Source organism: Myxine glutinosa, chromosome 1, assembly GCF_964187855.1.
Source record: "Myxine glutinosa chromosome 1, kmMyxGlut1.1, whole genome shotgun sequence".
Taxonomy (NCBI): Eukaryota; Metazoa; Chordata; class Myxini; order Myxiniformes; family Myxinidae; genus Myxine; species Myxine glutinosa.
The window spans coordinates 348,821,061-348,835,915 of record NC_136261.1 but is presented as its reverse complement, the minus strand read 5'-3'; the positions used below and the strand labels follow the sequence as shown (position 1 = coordinate 348,835,915).

Below are 14,855 nucleotides of genomic sequence, written 5' to 3'. Positions count from 1 at the left end.
TTTCACGCCACCTGTGATATAATCCTGTTATTGACTTCTTGCTGCGAAAGACAATCAGTGACATGGTTCTTTCAACAAAGACATCACCGAAGGGTAAAAGAAACTCACCAGATTGATATACTGAGTTCAGAAAGTAAACCCAAGTCAAGAAAAAAAAAAAGCCATATTAAATGCCAAGTCTGTCGTAAGAGTGTGAGATTTGTCAGGATTGAAAGACGTTCCACTTGTTTGACCAGTCTGATTTTGTCCAGGTCTTCAGAGAGTGAGGAGGCTGCAGACTGCCAATCTGAGGGAAGAGGAATGGAGCGGCAGAGAGCGGAGTCATCAGCAAAGAGATAGAGAGGATTTTCCAGAGAGTCAGAGAGATCATTGATAAAGACCAGCAAAAGCACTGGGCCCAGAACACTGCCTTGGGGGAACTCCAGCCTGAACAGGAAGAGATGAGAGAAACCCATTCAGGGCCACATGTTGATTACGACCAGGAGGAAGTCCGCAAGCCATGCATGGAGATTTCCATGGATACCATAGGAGGAGAGTTTGGTGAGCAGAGCTGGGTGCCAGACCGTATCGAAGGCACGTGATATGTCAAGGGAGACAGCTCTGATTTCCTGTTTGGCATTGAGGACCTCCATCCATTGTTGAGACAGCAGAAGCAGCATGTCCAGAGTAGAATGACCTTGTCTGAATCCAAATTGATGATCGGAGATCAAGCCATTGGAGAAGAGGAAGGATTTGATATCCGATGCAATGATGGATTCCATGACTTTGCTGATCATTGGGAGCAGGCTGATTGGTCTGTAGTTGCAAGGATCTGTTTTTGCACCTTTTTGTGTAAAGCGGTAATGTTTGCTGATTTCCAGGATGCTGGTAGATGACCTTGAGCAAAAGAGGGTGAAAAGAGCAGAGAGATGGTGAGATAGAGCGGCAGAGCAGGATTTTAGGACCGGTGGGCTGATGAATGACGGTTGTATTGGGATATTATCAAACCCACGCATTGCCGTAATCTGTCCACTTCCGCATTCGCAGCAGGTTCGTGTTTCTCATCAAAATCTAAACAGTATTTGTAGAATTTCAATAAAAGCCACATCACTGTTCATATCGGTAAATATTATTCCATCGTGTTTGGGAAAATTGGGAAAAAATTGGAAAAACAATATAGCCTATTTTACTCCAAGGGGTCCCAGGAAAACACACCCAAAATATCGTTGCGATCGGTTCAGCCGTTTTTGCGGTACCTTCGAACGGACAGACGGACATTTGGTGAATTATCGTAAGATTATACGATTTCCAGTGTTGCATAAAAACATTTTTTGATGGAGGTGCTATCTTTAGAACATTGACTGTAGTCCAAGGTTTTTTTTTCATGGCAACAATTAACCTGTGGTTGTTTGAGAAATACCTATTTTTCCAGCAGTGTGGAAAATATTTAAACATACAAGCCATCAATCACATCATCATCTTGTAATATAGTGATTGTTTCCATCACAAGTATTGCCTTTCCTCCACCACCGAAGGGAGGTTATGTTGTCATGCTTGTCTGTCTTCGTTTGTTTGATTGTCTGTCTACGAGTGGGATATGTCAAAACCTTGTGGCTGGATTTGGACGAAACTTGATGGACAGGTTGTGTGTGTGACAAGAATGAAATGATTCAATTTGGTGAAGATCCGGATCTGGATACTTTCTTTTTCTTCTCCTCTCTTCTCCCTCAAGTGGTTCTTCACCATTGAGTGATCGGGCCAAAAACAATATATAACATGATATTTCAAAAAGTTGTGGACTACTCATGACTAGGTGGATGAGTTGGAAAGGTGACAAGAACGAGCTGATTAGATTTTGGTTCAGGTCCGAATCCAGGTCCGGCCTATCAGTGGATACCAAACGTAAACTGTTGTCTCGCAGAGGTAGGCGCTCCACCGAGTTCCGTTCTAGTTGGGTCTTGCATTTTTGCCACTACTTTTTTATTTCTTAGTATTTATTTTCCCTATTTGCTGCCCTGTGTGTCTCATCCCTTGTCTGCACATTCCTCTCTGCTACTTTTTTCAATGTGTCAGCCATCAACATCTTTCATATAGTTGTTCTGTAACCTTTGAGCTCTACTTCTAAGACCTCTTCAATGAGCCTTCAATTGCAAAAATATATTTTGTGGGAGGATTCTGGCAACAAAATCTTCCCTAGAGGGCAGTAGCTCTATTCTCCCTAGAGGACAGAGGTAGGTCCTGCAAAGCGTGGTTTCTATCCTCAGTGCGATCACAGTTTGTTCGATCAGCTAATTGGTGGTTCCATAGATGGAGGTTTAATATATGGAGGTGGTCTCTTTAGATCATTGACTGTAGTCCAAGGTTCATTCATGGCAACAATTAACCTGTGGTTAGTTGAGAAATACCTGTTTTTCCAGCAGTGTGGAAAATGTTTGTTTAAACATATGAGCCATCAGTCGCATCATCACCTTGTAATATAGCGAATGTTTCCATCACAATTTTCCTTCCTCCCCAAAATTACCTCCACCACCTAAGGGAGGTTGTGTTTTCACACTTGTCTGTGTCTGTAAACAGGATATCTCAAAGTTATGGACGGATTCGGATGAAATTTGGTGGACAGGCTGGGTGTATGATGAAGAATTGTTGAGATTTTGATGAAGATCCAGATCTGTAGCTTGATATAGCAGTAAAATGTGACATGTGGGTGATTGTACTAAAAAAAAAAAGTTATGTAACAAGGCCTTGGAAATGGGCAGCCATGGAAGGTGTTGCTGGAAGAATGCATGCATTCTGGAGGAGTTGGGAAGGGTCCGAGAACTGAAAGAACAGAGGGAGCTCGACTGGAGAGGGGGCGGTTAAAAATCAAACGTTGCCGACCTGTCTGTGATGCAAGAGCAACAGACCATTTGACTTGCCTGCGAGATTATTAGTTTAGTTCAGTTTGGGAGATTATTCTATTCTCTTTTAATGAAGAGTTCTTGATGCTGTGACATTAATTTGCAGCTCTTGGTAACATACTTTTTCAAAAGCTTGCTCCAGGATTGTCCCAAGGCTCAGGAACTATTGTAAAAGGGGATGGCGAGTCCAGGTAGTTACTTCTCAACCTTTTGGTTGAGTTTGATATTTATTGCAGTTGAGGAAACACAACCATCCGGAAACACTGCAGAAGAAACTGCAGAGTTCACAGAACACGATACCCCGTGCAGTGTTCAGGTATACACTTCAATTTTAATGATAGTTTAAAATAATCTGGAAGTTTAGCGCCACTGAAGCAGTTATACACTACTCTTATCCACTAATAAGTATGTTGAGTCACAGTTTAGGAGATGGAAGCTTTATTTATCACCATAAAACGCAGCGTCAATGGGCATAGTACATACCGTATCGGCGGCCTCTTCTTCACCCCGATACGCACCCTTTCACTTGTCACACCCTCTCGTAATAATGATAATAATGCTTTAGTTTATTTGTGTAAAAACACCAAACGAGGCAGTCCGAAGGCTGAAATCTGTATGGTTTGCATTGTAAAGCATAAAATAATAGTAATCATTGCATCAAAATAATCGTCAAAGAAAAAAAACAATAATTGAAAGAAGACTAGATGGTATATTCATAGAACTAGCAACGGTACCCACCCTACGGGCAGGGCTTCAATTGGGAGGCCCAAATGAAAAGGTAAAATATCAGAAATTGAAGGCTTTTTTTATTTTAAACTATTCATATAAACATCCGTTAAATCATATCACACGCAAATCGTCAAAATCTAAACAGTATCTTTAGTATTTCAATAAAGCCACATCACTGTTCATATCGGTAAATATTATTCCATTGTTTCAAATCGTGATATCAACTGTACGCTATTCTTTAGGGAATTTTTTTTTCATGATTTTGTACCTCTTCTTCAGCTTAACTTCAGGATAGACGACATTGCTGATAAAAGTTCCTTTTGACAAAGTTGTGACATATTCCATTTTTTTTTCCTAAAGAAATGCGTACAGTTGATATCACGATTTGAAACACGATGGAATAATATTTACCGATATGAACAGTGATGTGGTTTAAAAAAAAAAATTATTGACTCTAAAAATACTGTTTAGATTTTGATGATTTGCGTGTGATATTTAACGGATGTTTATATAAATCGCGCCTCCAAATTGGAGCCCCTCCCTTAGGGTGGGTACCGTTGCTTGTCATATATAATGGTGATACAACAATTTTTCCGCTTTGCTTTGAAGAAAGGGAATGAAGGGGGGAGCATGTTAATATGTCTGGTTGAAGGCTTTGTGTGGTAAGGGGGCTTGAAGCCAGATTTTAATCTTACAGCCGCCATATTGTTGCTCGCCTTCGCTGCGATGCGAAGCGAAAGACGCCTCAGAGCTGTCACATTCACAATCGCTATGTTGTATGTACTCCCGATACGTGTTTCCTTCATTGTAAAAACTACCAGATCAACAGTTAAAAGGATTTTGAGCCGATAGGTGTTACGGCCTTGGCAAGATCGACAGACAGCGATCTGTTTGTGTATACACCGCCCAAATAGCTATGTGGAATTCTCTCTTGTAGAGATTAAACGTCGTTTGAACTTTGGCCGAGGTCATTATTTACTTTTAATGATGTTTATATGCGAATTATGTTTAATGATGTTTGTATTGGTTTTGGGTCATCCTTTCCGCATATCTCATGGGATTGTGAGTTGGAGAGACGGCCGTGATGGCGGGGAGGGGTTTGGGATTCTCTCGAGCAGGGATTCAACCCGTGTCCTTATAAAATGTCTTTGTCCGAGGTCACAGAGTCCGATCGGTGCAGCCGTTTGTGCGGCACCCAGGAAAACAACATCATCACAATGAAAACATCGTCACAATGAACGTTATGCGAACACGAATGTTATGCGGGAGTCCAAACCTGAGAATGCTGGAGACCAAAGCTGAAATTGGAAAAACCTAAACAGCCTATTTTACTCCTGGAGATCCCAGGATTACCCACCCAAAATATCGTTGCGATCGGTTCAGCAGTTTTTGCAGTACCTTCAGACAGAGACAGACAGATGGACGGACTGACATTTGGTGAATTGTAATAAGATGCTTACGCTGCGCAGTCAACTTGGTGCGAGCCAACTCTTCTGTTTTTTTGTTTTTTTTTCTCTTTGATCCAATATGGCTGCCAGACCACGTGAGCGATGACATCATAAATTTATATTCTCTTATACAATTGTTGTCTAGATCACACTCGATAAATTTTAAAATGATCAGACTAAGCATTGCCCCTGTCAAATTATGACGTCACTGTTAACAACACCTATTCCTCATGTGGAGTTCTTTCCAATGAACCATGTTCTTTTTTTTCTTTTTTTTCCATGGAGCAGTTTCAGAGATATAGGTATGAATTTTTTCCAAAATGGTGCCAGTACCACGTGACCTGTGACGTCATAATTGTCACTAAAATTATACAGGCAGAGTTGATCCTATGATTAAAATTTCGTGTCCATCGGACTAACAATTGCAGAGAATTATTTTTTTCATACTGATCGGATGTATGAAATAATATATCTTTGTTATCTCGTTATCTTTATAAAAACACGGTGCATTGTACTTGTCGAATCATGATGTCATAATGAAGGCACTTATCAACGTATCTTATTCCCCAATACAAGGGGTACCTGACAACGCACCGTGTTTCAATTTTTTCCATGCAGCGGTTTTGGAGATAGAGGTGCAACGTTTTTTAATTTTTTTTTCTAAGATGGCGTTTGTACCACGTGACCTATGACGTCATGATTATGAATAAAAAAAATTCTACAGGTGGAGACGCTCTAATGGTAAAATTTCTTGTCATTCGGACCAACTGTTCCGAGAAAATGAATCTTAAAAATGCAGACATGGCACACATACATACGTCACACGTGCGTCACATGTACGTACACAACCGGATGCCCAACCCTGCTTTTCACTTTGCGAGTGCAAGGTTAAAAAAAAGGTTGTGCTCTAAAACCAATAATAACATGAACGATATTGTACGTTTAAAATCAAGATATACAAAACAAGGTGGCCAATGTGCAGTGGCAAAACGGTGATGAAAACACAGTATGTACAAAAATTAACGTGCTCATGATAACGAGCTCAATAAAGCTGTCAGGTGGGGAATGGTTGACTTTTTATACTGTTACGTTATACAATGGAGAAGATAGAGGTTTAAGGAGTTTCGTAGTTGTAGGTAGGAGCGACATTGAGATTGACAGATAGGAGTCAACATTTCACGATGACACCCAACTTGAGGAGTTGTTCCAAACCGAGTGAGGAGTTTGTGTCTGCGCTCTAATAAAGGAGTGATTTCAAGAAGCGTAGGATTTTTGTTTGTACGAGTTGCTGTTATCGTATGTTCTGCAGCAGATTGCATGCTTCTGCATTGTTCAATCTCGACACTGAACCTCGGTCAAACTGGACCCCACACAGGAGAGCCAAACTCGAGTAGGGTGCGGATGGACATTTTGTAAATGGTCACCAACAAGGACACCATTTTTCTTCAAAACGCACAGGATGTGCAGACGTTGTTAAGCATGTGTAACCATTCGCAGAACTTGACGATTCCATCTCAGGTCAGCTTGGATGGTGATGCCGAGAAGGGTAAACGAGTCCACCTTTTGTAAGCGTGCGTCATCATTGGTTACTTTGGGTTGGAAAGGTTGACACCACACACTGAGAGCATCCATGTGCATTGGCGTTGTGGTTTGGTGGAATCTGGGAACTACTTCCATGAAAGTCAGATCTTCGACATTCTCAGTAATTTGTCGTCGATGCTGCATCGTAGTTGGTTGTATTCGGTCACTATGCGGCACCTTCGGTACAGCACCGACCAAGGCATTCTTCCAACTGTTTTGGAAACATCCTCTTTGTAAACATTTGTTAAAAATTGCAGTGAATGGGCCTGATATCTCGTTATCCTTGTATATTTGAACTAGATTACTCAGTTGTTTGTACAGGATATTGTTACCCTAGTTTGTGTGCTAAGACCTGTCTCGATATCAGGTGACGAAGATTGTTTTTGAGCCATGGCTTGTCTGTGGATTTATGCCTAATAACAGATTCCGGAAAGAATAGTATACTGGCTAGTTGCAGAACTACGGAGCTCAACCGCCATTACATCGGGATCATCAATTGACTCCAATTCGTGCCACTGATGCTGAGTAACCCATTGTCCGAATGATCTCATGGCCGACTCCCGAAATGGTCTTGTAGTCGACTGTTTTCCTTTCCTGGACTGTATTGACTGATGTGGATGAACTACAACTGTACAGTGGTTGTCCGTAGCAATTGGGGTACGAGTTTCCTCGTGTTTGCCAATTGTGAGCTTAATCCAGGAGATTTCTGGGTAAGCGGGCACACGATCAGCAAATATTATGCTGGATCTCATATCACTACGTACATAGAAGGTGGCGACTCCTGTGCGTTCCGTATGATCTTTATGATATAGATGAAACTTGGGTAGTTGGTAACAAATGGATGGTTTATTCGAAGAAAACCATGTCTCAGTTACTTCTATGAGATGGATGTTGATGTGCTGTATAATCGATACATAACATGGCTATTGGAAGTATGATTTGTTCATTGTTGTAAATTATTTATTTGTGCTACCTCACAAAAACTACTGCATTTGGATAGAAGATGAACTACTCCTTTTGTCCCATCAGAGCCAAATGGCTGACAAAGCTGTATTTATTGGGCTCGGTGGCACAATCCCGGGTTTGAGACTACCAAACGTGCCTGGCATTTCCGCGAAACGCCGGGTCTATTCCAACCCATCCCCTGACTCCTTCCACCTCACCCCTCCTTCCAGACCCCCCACTCGCCCTCCCTTTGGACTCGCACCTCACCCCTTCCCTCCCACCTCCATACTCTCCCTCCCTCCCACAAAGGAATTTTTGCGGGGTGTATATTTGGAGAAACGAGCGTTACGCCTAGGTCCCCCGTCGGGGAAGTGATGTGAGTTGACAAAGTGGAAGATGCAGAAAACATGCTATGATATGATATTTCGCTCACAAGGTTCAGACATACATGGAGGCGGCCATCTTGGATTTTGACGTGGCGACCCAATTTTCAATAGCGTTCTTCCTTATGCCTAGATACACCCACACACCAGATTAGAAGTTGGTACTTCCCTTATTTTTAAAGATATTCTGCTCACAAGGTTGACGTACATGGTGGTGGCCATCTTGGATTTTGACGTGGCGACCCAACTTTCAATAGCGTTCTTCCTTGTGCCTAGATACACCCACACACCAGATTAGAAGTTGGTACTTCCCTTATTTTTCAAGATATTCTGCTCACAAGGTTGACGTACATGGTGGTGGCCATCTTGGATTTTGACGTGGCGACCCAACTTTCAATAGCGTTCTTCCTTGTACCTAGATACACCCACACACCAGATTAGAAGTTGGTACTTCACTTATTTTTCAAGATATTCAGCTCAAGGTTCAGAAATACATGGTGGTGGCCATCTTGGATTTTGACGTGGCGACCCAATTTTCAATAGGCTTCTTCCTTATGCCTAGATACACCCACACACCAGATTAGAAGTTGGTACTTCGCTTATTTTTCAAGATATTCCGCTCACAAGGTTCAGACATACATGGCATCAGACATACATGGCGGCGGCCATCTTGGATTTTGACGTGGGTTGCACCCACACACCAAATTCGAATGCGGTCCTTCGCTTACGCCCGCACGCACGGACGGACGGACACACGGACGGAGGGGAAAACCATAGTCCCCCTTTCGCTCCGTGGTGCGACGGGGGACAATTAGCTAAGGTGATTTGTGTTCTGCTGTGTTCAAGCATATAATTAAATTTAAAAATAGGCTTAAAAGCGTATGAATAAATTGATTCTGGGTTTTACCGCCGCTTTACCCAGTGCCTATTACATCACCCTATCTAACATGTTACATTAGTTATTCATGCTTGTTGTTTGTGTCCTTTATAACGGCTTTAAAAACAGCAAGTTTCCTGTTTGGAACGATTTTCAATTTTGTCTGACCATCAGCATCAGGCAGACAGGCTACAAAAATTATCGCACTCTTCTGTCTGCACATGCGCAGTCAGAAGAAATTCATAGCCGCAGTACGGTAAAACTGCAAACTTGTCTTCCTATTCGTGTTCAAAGTATATTATGCCATTTAAATAATGAAATAACGAAAGGGCCTCCTCCTGCATCAAAGTTCCTTGTTGTAAATTCTTAATTTGTGGTACCTTGCAAAAACTACTGCACTTGAATAGAAGAAGATGAACTCTTCCTTTTGTGCCATTAGACCAAATGGCTGAAGTTGTTGTTTTTCTTTCCCCCCCCCCCCCCCCCCCCCCCCCTGGGCTCGGTGGCACAATCCCAGACGGGTCGCCACTCCGACGCAAGATACTCAATCGCTCATTCTTCCCAGTAACCTTGTACTCATTTTGTCGACCTCGGAAGGATGACAGGCTGAGTCAAATCACGTTCTGATGTGTTAATGGAATGACAGGGGCTCAACGTCAGGACCCAAAGAACTTAAGCCAACCACATTAACTATTAAGTCAACACCAGGCTCTAACTAAATACCGAGATAGCTGTATTTATTTGCAGTATAGATCAAGTTTGTTTTATCCAAATATTGACTTCATCTCATTTATCACTCTGCTATCAATTTTCGCCTTGTCCCTTGTTTGCTATGAGTTTTTAACAATACTAATATTTACATATTGTCTGCTTTTGGCATCAAAAGTTTAAAGTTGAATGAATGGTACAAACATCCTGACTTGTTCTTGCGCTCTGCCTGTTGTTACACACAAAGTTCACAGAAACAGTGCATTGTACCACTGGAGTAACTGGGACACTCGGCAGTTTTATTTGGGACTAACAAAGGTACACGGCGTTACCGGTCTCTTTTCCCATCCATCCCCGTCTCCTCCCGCCCCAACCCTTCTCTACATCCTCCCACCTCCACACCTCCCACGAAAGCAGGATTAAGCAATTGGTTCACTTCTGTCTGTCCGCAAACGTCAATTTATGATTGAGGAACAACAACATTACCGCTTTACATTAAAAGGTGCAAAAACAGATCCTTGCAACTGCAAGTCGATCAGCCTGCTCCCAATCATAAGCAAAGTCATGGAATCCATCATTGCTTCTGATATCAATTCCTTCGTCTTCTCCAATGGCTTGATCTCTGATCATCAATTTGGATTCAGACCATGTCACTCTACTCTGGACATGCTGCTTCTGCTGTCTCAACAATGGATGGAGGTCCTCAATGCCAAACAGGAAATCAGAGCCTGTCTCCTTGACATATCACGTGCCTTCGATACGGTCTGGCACCCCGCCCTGCTCACCAAACTCTCCTCTTATGGTATCCATGGAAACCTCCACGCATGGCTTGCAGACTTCCTCCTGGCCGCAGTCAAAGTGTGGCCCTGAATGGGTTTCTCTCATCTCCCGTTCTTGTTTAGGTTGGAGATCCCCAAGGCAGTGTTCTGGGCCTTGTGCTTTTTCTGGTCTTCATCAATGATCTCTCCGACTCTAGAAAATCCTCTGTCTCTTTGCTAATGACTCCACTCTCTACCGCTCCATATCTCAACCCTCAGATCAGCAGGCAGCAGCCTCCTCGCTCTCTGCAGACCTGGACAATATCACAAACTGCTCAAACAAGTGGAGCATGTCTTTAAATCCTGACAAATCTCACACACTCACTTTGTCTCTCCGAAAAGACCGACTGTACAACCCTCCCATCTACTTTTCTGAACAATCCTCTCCAATAAGTTCTGTCACTCAAGCTTTTGGATCTCACTATCTGTCATGATCTTTCCTGGGAAAATCACATTTCCAAGCTGGCCTCCAAAGCCAGTCGCCGACTGGGCATCCTCCGTCGTGCGAAGTCCTTCCTTGGCGCACCTGAGCTCCTCACCACATACAAAGCTTTCATCTGCAGCACAATGGAATACTGTTCCCCCCTCTGGGCTGGTGTTCCTGCCTCTCATCTAGCTTGGCTTCACGCTGTTGAATCAAAAGCTTTCAGAACCATTGGAATCTCCCACGATGAATCTGAGACTGGGGGCCTTTACTCGCTCACCACAGGCAGGTTGGTGGTCTTTCTGTCTTTGACTGACTCCTCTCCGGCCTAGCTCCCCCTCCTCTGTCTGTGCTCTTTCCCCCAAATATTCCTGCGGGACGCACAAGATCTGCCAGCAACCCTCTTCTGGGGAAACTGCCAAAATCAAGACTCTCTTCTCACCTTCACTCTTTCATTCCTCTTTTTTTCCACCTCTGGAACAAACTCACTCAATATCTTCAATCCCACTCCTCCCTCCAGGTCTTTAAAACAGCTGTTCACCACCATCTATTATCTTCCCCCTTCCAAAACCTTGATCTTTTCTACCCCCGGTAATACACTGCAAATCCACCTCCTTCAAATTTCGATTTATTTCCTGAAAGTCCTTGTAGTGTCCTTGTCAGTGTTTATTCCGTGTACCACGCCCCAGCCCTCTCCCTTCCACAGATCTCCTGATGTCCCTGTTCTCCACTGTTGTTCTGTTTCTCTCTCTCTCTCTTGTCTCTCTCTCTTGTCTCTCTCTCTGTTCTCTCTCTCTGTTCTCTCTCTCTCTCTTGTCTCTCTCTTGTCTCTCTCTCTCTCTCTCTCTCTCTCTCTCTCTCTCTCTCTCTCTTGTCTCTCTCTCTCTCTCTCTCTTGTCTCTCTCTCTCTCTCTCTTCTCTCTCTCGTCTCCTCTCTCTCTCTCTTGTCTCTCTCTCTCTTGTCTCTCTCTCTCTCTCTCTTGTCTCTCTCTCTCTCTCTGTCTATCTGTCTCTCTCTCTCTCTATATATATATATATATATATATATATATATATATATATATATATATATATATATACTGTATATATATATATATATATATTCTCCTGAATTGTGAATCTTCATTCTTCTCGTGCCCTCTTGTCACCCGCTCCCTTTATTGCACTTTATATGTGTTAGCTCTTACCCAAGCCTCGACTTGGTATACAAAAAACAAATGAATTTAAATTAAATGTTATATTTTAAATACAAATTGGACCATGAATCGGAAAACAAAACTGTAGCTTGTCTCTGAATTAGTTCGCGAATGGCAGAGAAATGAATATATTTTTTATTTTATTATTACTGTCTGCCTCTCTGGCATTCAAACAAAATTGAAAATAATTCCAACAGGAAACTTAATTGAGCAATACTTGGGACAAAATATTACAGCATTTTATGTCATCACGACCAATCAAATTTGCCGCTCGTGCCAATGTCCATTCCTTGGTGGATTTACTGGTGTGTTTAAGGTCAATGTCATGTTGCAAGGTCCACCTTCGGTTGAGCTTCAACTTTCCGACAGATGGCCTCACATTATCCTCAAGCACCCTCTGGTGCAATGAAGAATTCATAGTGGATTATATGATGGTGAGCTGCCCAGGCCCTGATGCAGCAAAGCTGCCCCAAACCATAATATTTCCACCACCATGTTTACAGTTGGTATCAGGTTCTTGTGGTTAAATGCTGTCTTTGGTTTTCACCAAACATGTCTTCTGGTACTATGGCCAAATAGCTCTACCTTTGACTCATCTGTCCAGGGCACATTGTTCCAGAAGTGCTGGTCTTTGCCTAGGTGTTCATTGGCAAACTTTAGTCTTGCCCTGATGCTCTTTCTGGACAGCAAAGGTTTCCTCCTGGCACACCTCCCATGTAGATCAAATTATGTGCAGCCTCTTTCTAATGGTAAACACGTGCACTTTGACATCAACAGTGGCAAGAGCTACCTGTAGGTCCCGTGATGACATTCTGGGGTTCTTATAGACTTCTTTCAGCATCTTGCGGTCTGCTCTCGGGCTGAACTTGCTGGGGCGGCCTGGCCTGAACAAGCTGGTAGGTGTTTGGAATCTTCTCCACTTGTAGATGATCTTCCGGACAGTCGAATGATTGATTTCAAATTATTGTTTGGAGATCTTTTTAAATCCCTTCCCAGGCTCGTAGGGAGCTATTACCTTCTTTCTGAAGGCCTCGGAGAGCTCTTTTGATCTAGGCATGGTGACGCCGCACACTTCAACAACAAAGAGCAAACCAAACTAAATGTCTGAGGTTTAAAATAAGACAGGTTCCTCCAAGATCCTCTCTGACGATGTTCTAATCATTTGCACCTGAGCTGGTGCACCTGATTCTAATTTTAGGTATTTGAAGTAGTGATAAATGTCGGGGTGTACTTACTTTTTCCACATGCAATATTAGCATTTGTTTATTTAAATTATACAATGGACGACACAATGTAAATGTTTCATGATATTTGTTATATTATATCACCTTTATCTATCAATATTGTTGAAATGAAGATCAAATAGCTGTATGTTGAAATATGTTGAAAAAGTCAAAACTTTACATGGGGTATACTTACTTTTTCATGTGACTGTATATATATATATATATATATATATATATCGATACCACCAAGTGATTAAATGTCTATTCATATTATTCCAAGAATCTGCCTCTGTGTGCCATGACCTAGCTTAATTTCTGAATGTAAGATGAAGCTAAAGCCCTTCACCCAAATGGTTCCTCTCACTTCTGTCACTATGAGTTGTCCTAGGCCCTAGATGATAGCCTAGAGGTATGCGCACTCACCTCTGAACTGGCTATCTGAGGTTTGAATCTCAACCCAGCTATAAACTGTTATCCCGGTATTTCACAGGCAGGTGAAGCATTAATGTGTTTGCCATCCATATGTAGGCCGTTAAGTCGGAGGATGGGTCTACCACCGTTTGCCGTTGGTGGATGCTAAAGATCTTTCAGGAAGAGGGTTGCTTTTAGCAACCCTCTTATGGTTAAACTGCCAAAATCTAGGCTCTGCTCACCTTCACTTTCATTCCTATTTTCTCCCGCCTCTGGAACAAACTCCCCCACTCCCTTCAATCCCACCCCTCCCTTCAGGTCTTTAAAACAGCTGTTCACCACCATCTCTTATCTTCCCCCATCCAAAACCTTGATCTTTTCTACCCCCGCTAATTTCACCCCAGATCCACTTTTTTGAAATACCAACTTTTCCTGGAAGTCCTTGCAGTGTCCTTGTGTTTTATACTCCCCCCCCCCCCTTCCCATGCCTCCTCCCCCCAAGCCCTCTCCCTCCCACAGATCTCACGATGTACCTGCTCTCAAATGTTGTGTTTGTGCTTCCCCTTCTCTCCCCATTTTGTCTGCCGCTCCCCTTATTATGTTTTTTTTTTTTGTTTTTTTTTGTGTGTGTGAAAATGTTAGCTCTTTCACGAGCGTCGATCCTGTATACGAAAAAAAAAAAAATACGTAGGCGAGTTATCGCCAGCACGCTGAATGAATTGGATTCCTGCTTTAATGGCATGGAGGCACCATCAGTGGCACAGCCATGCCTCAGCAATGATGCAACAAGTGTGCTGAATCCCGAATTTAAAGCCAGTCCAATTTACATTCACTAACAGTATGGGTTGGGTTTGTTGTAAAAGGTAGTTCGCACTGCAGAAAACACGAATAGCTTGTCACTTTGATAGGTAAAACTATCAGTGACACGTCATTCGGGTTTACGAGCCCTACATTGACGATGTTATCGCTTTATATTAATGAAGTGTATTTGATATATATAATATAGTGTCATTGAGTTTTTTTTGTTTGTTTGTTTGTTTTTTCCCTGCAGACCTGAACCAAATGACCGTCGGTGGTTATGCACCACCTCCCGGCCCTTACGAACAACCTCAGGTGCCACAACTCATGACAGGTCTGTCTCAACCATAAACTCAAACATTGTTTTGCTTTAGTCGGTGACTTTTGATCCTCTTGATGTAATGTTTCACTCTTCGTATGATTTGATTCCCCTCT

General features: G+C 42.6%; 1 protein-coding gene across 5 annotated transcripts in view; it reads left to right on the top strand.

The window, feature by feature from the left end:
• LOC137419086 (phospholipid scramblase 1-like) overlaps window positions 1-14,855 on the top strand; it is a 46,576-nt gene that overhangs the window by 6,921 nt on the left and 24,800 nt on the right. For all 5 annotated transcript variants that reach the window (XM_078769898.1, XM_078769899.1, XM_078769896.1 and 2 more), the window contains exon 2: window positions 14,674-14,754. Coding sequence is in view for 3 of the 5 variants with exons in the window: in XM_078769896.1 (XP_078626022.1) it covers window positions 14,674-14,754 (81 nt within the window). In the remaining 2 variants the exon portion in view is untranslated. The remainder of the gene's footprint in view (window positions 1-14,673; window positions 14,755-14,855) is intronic.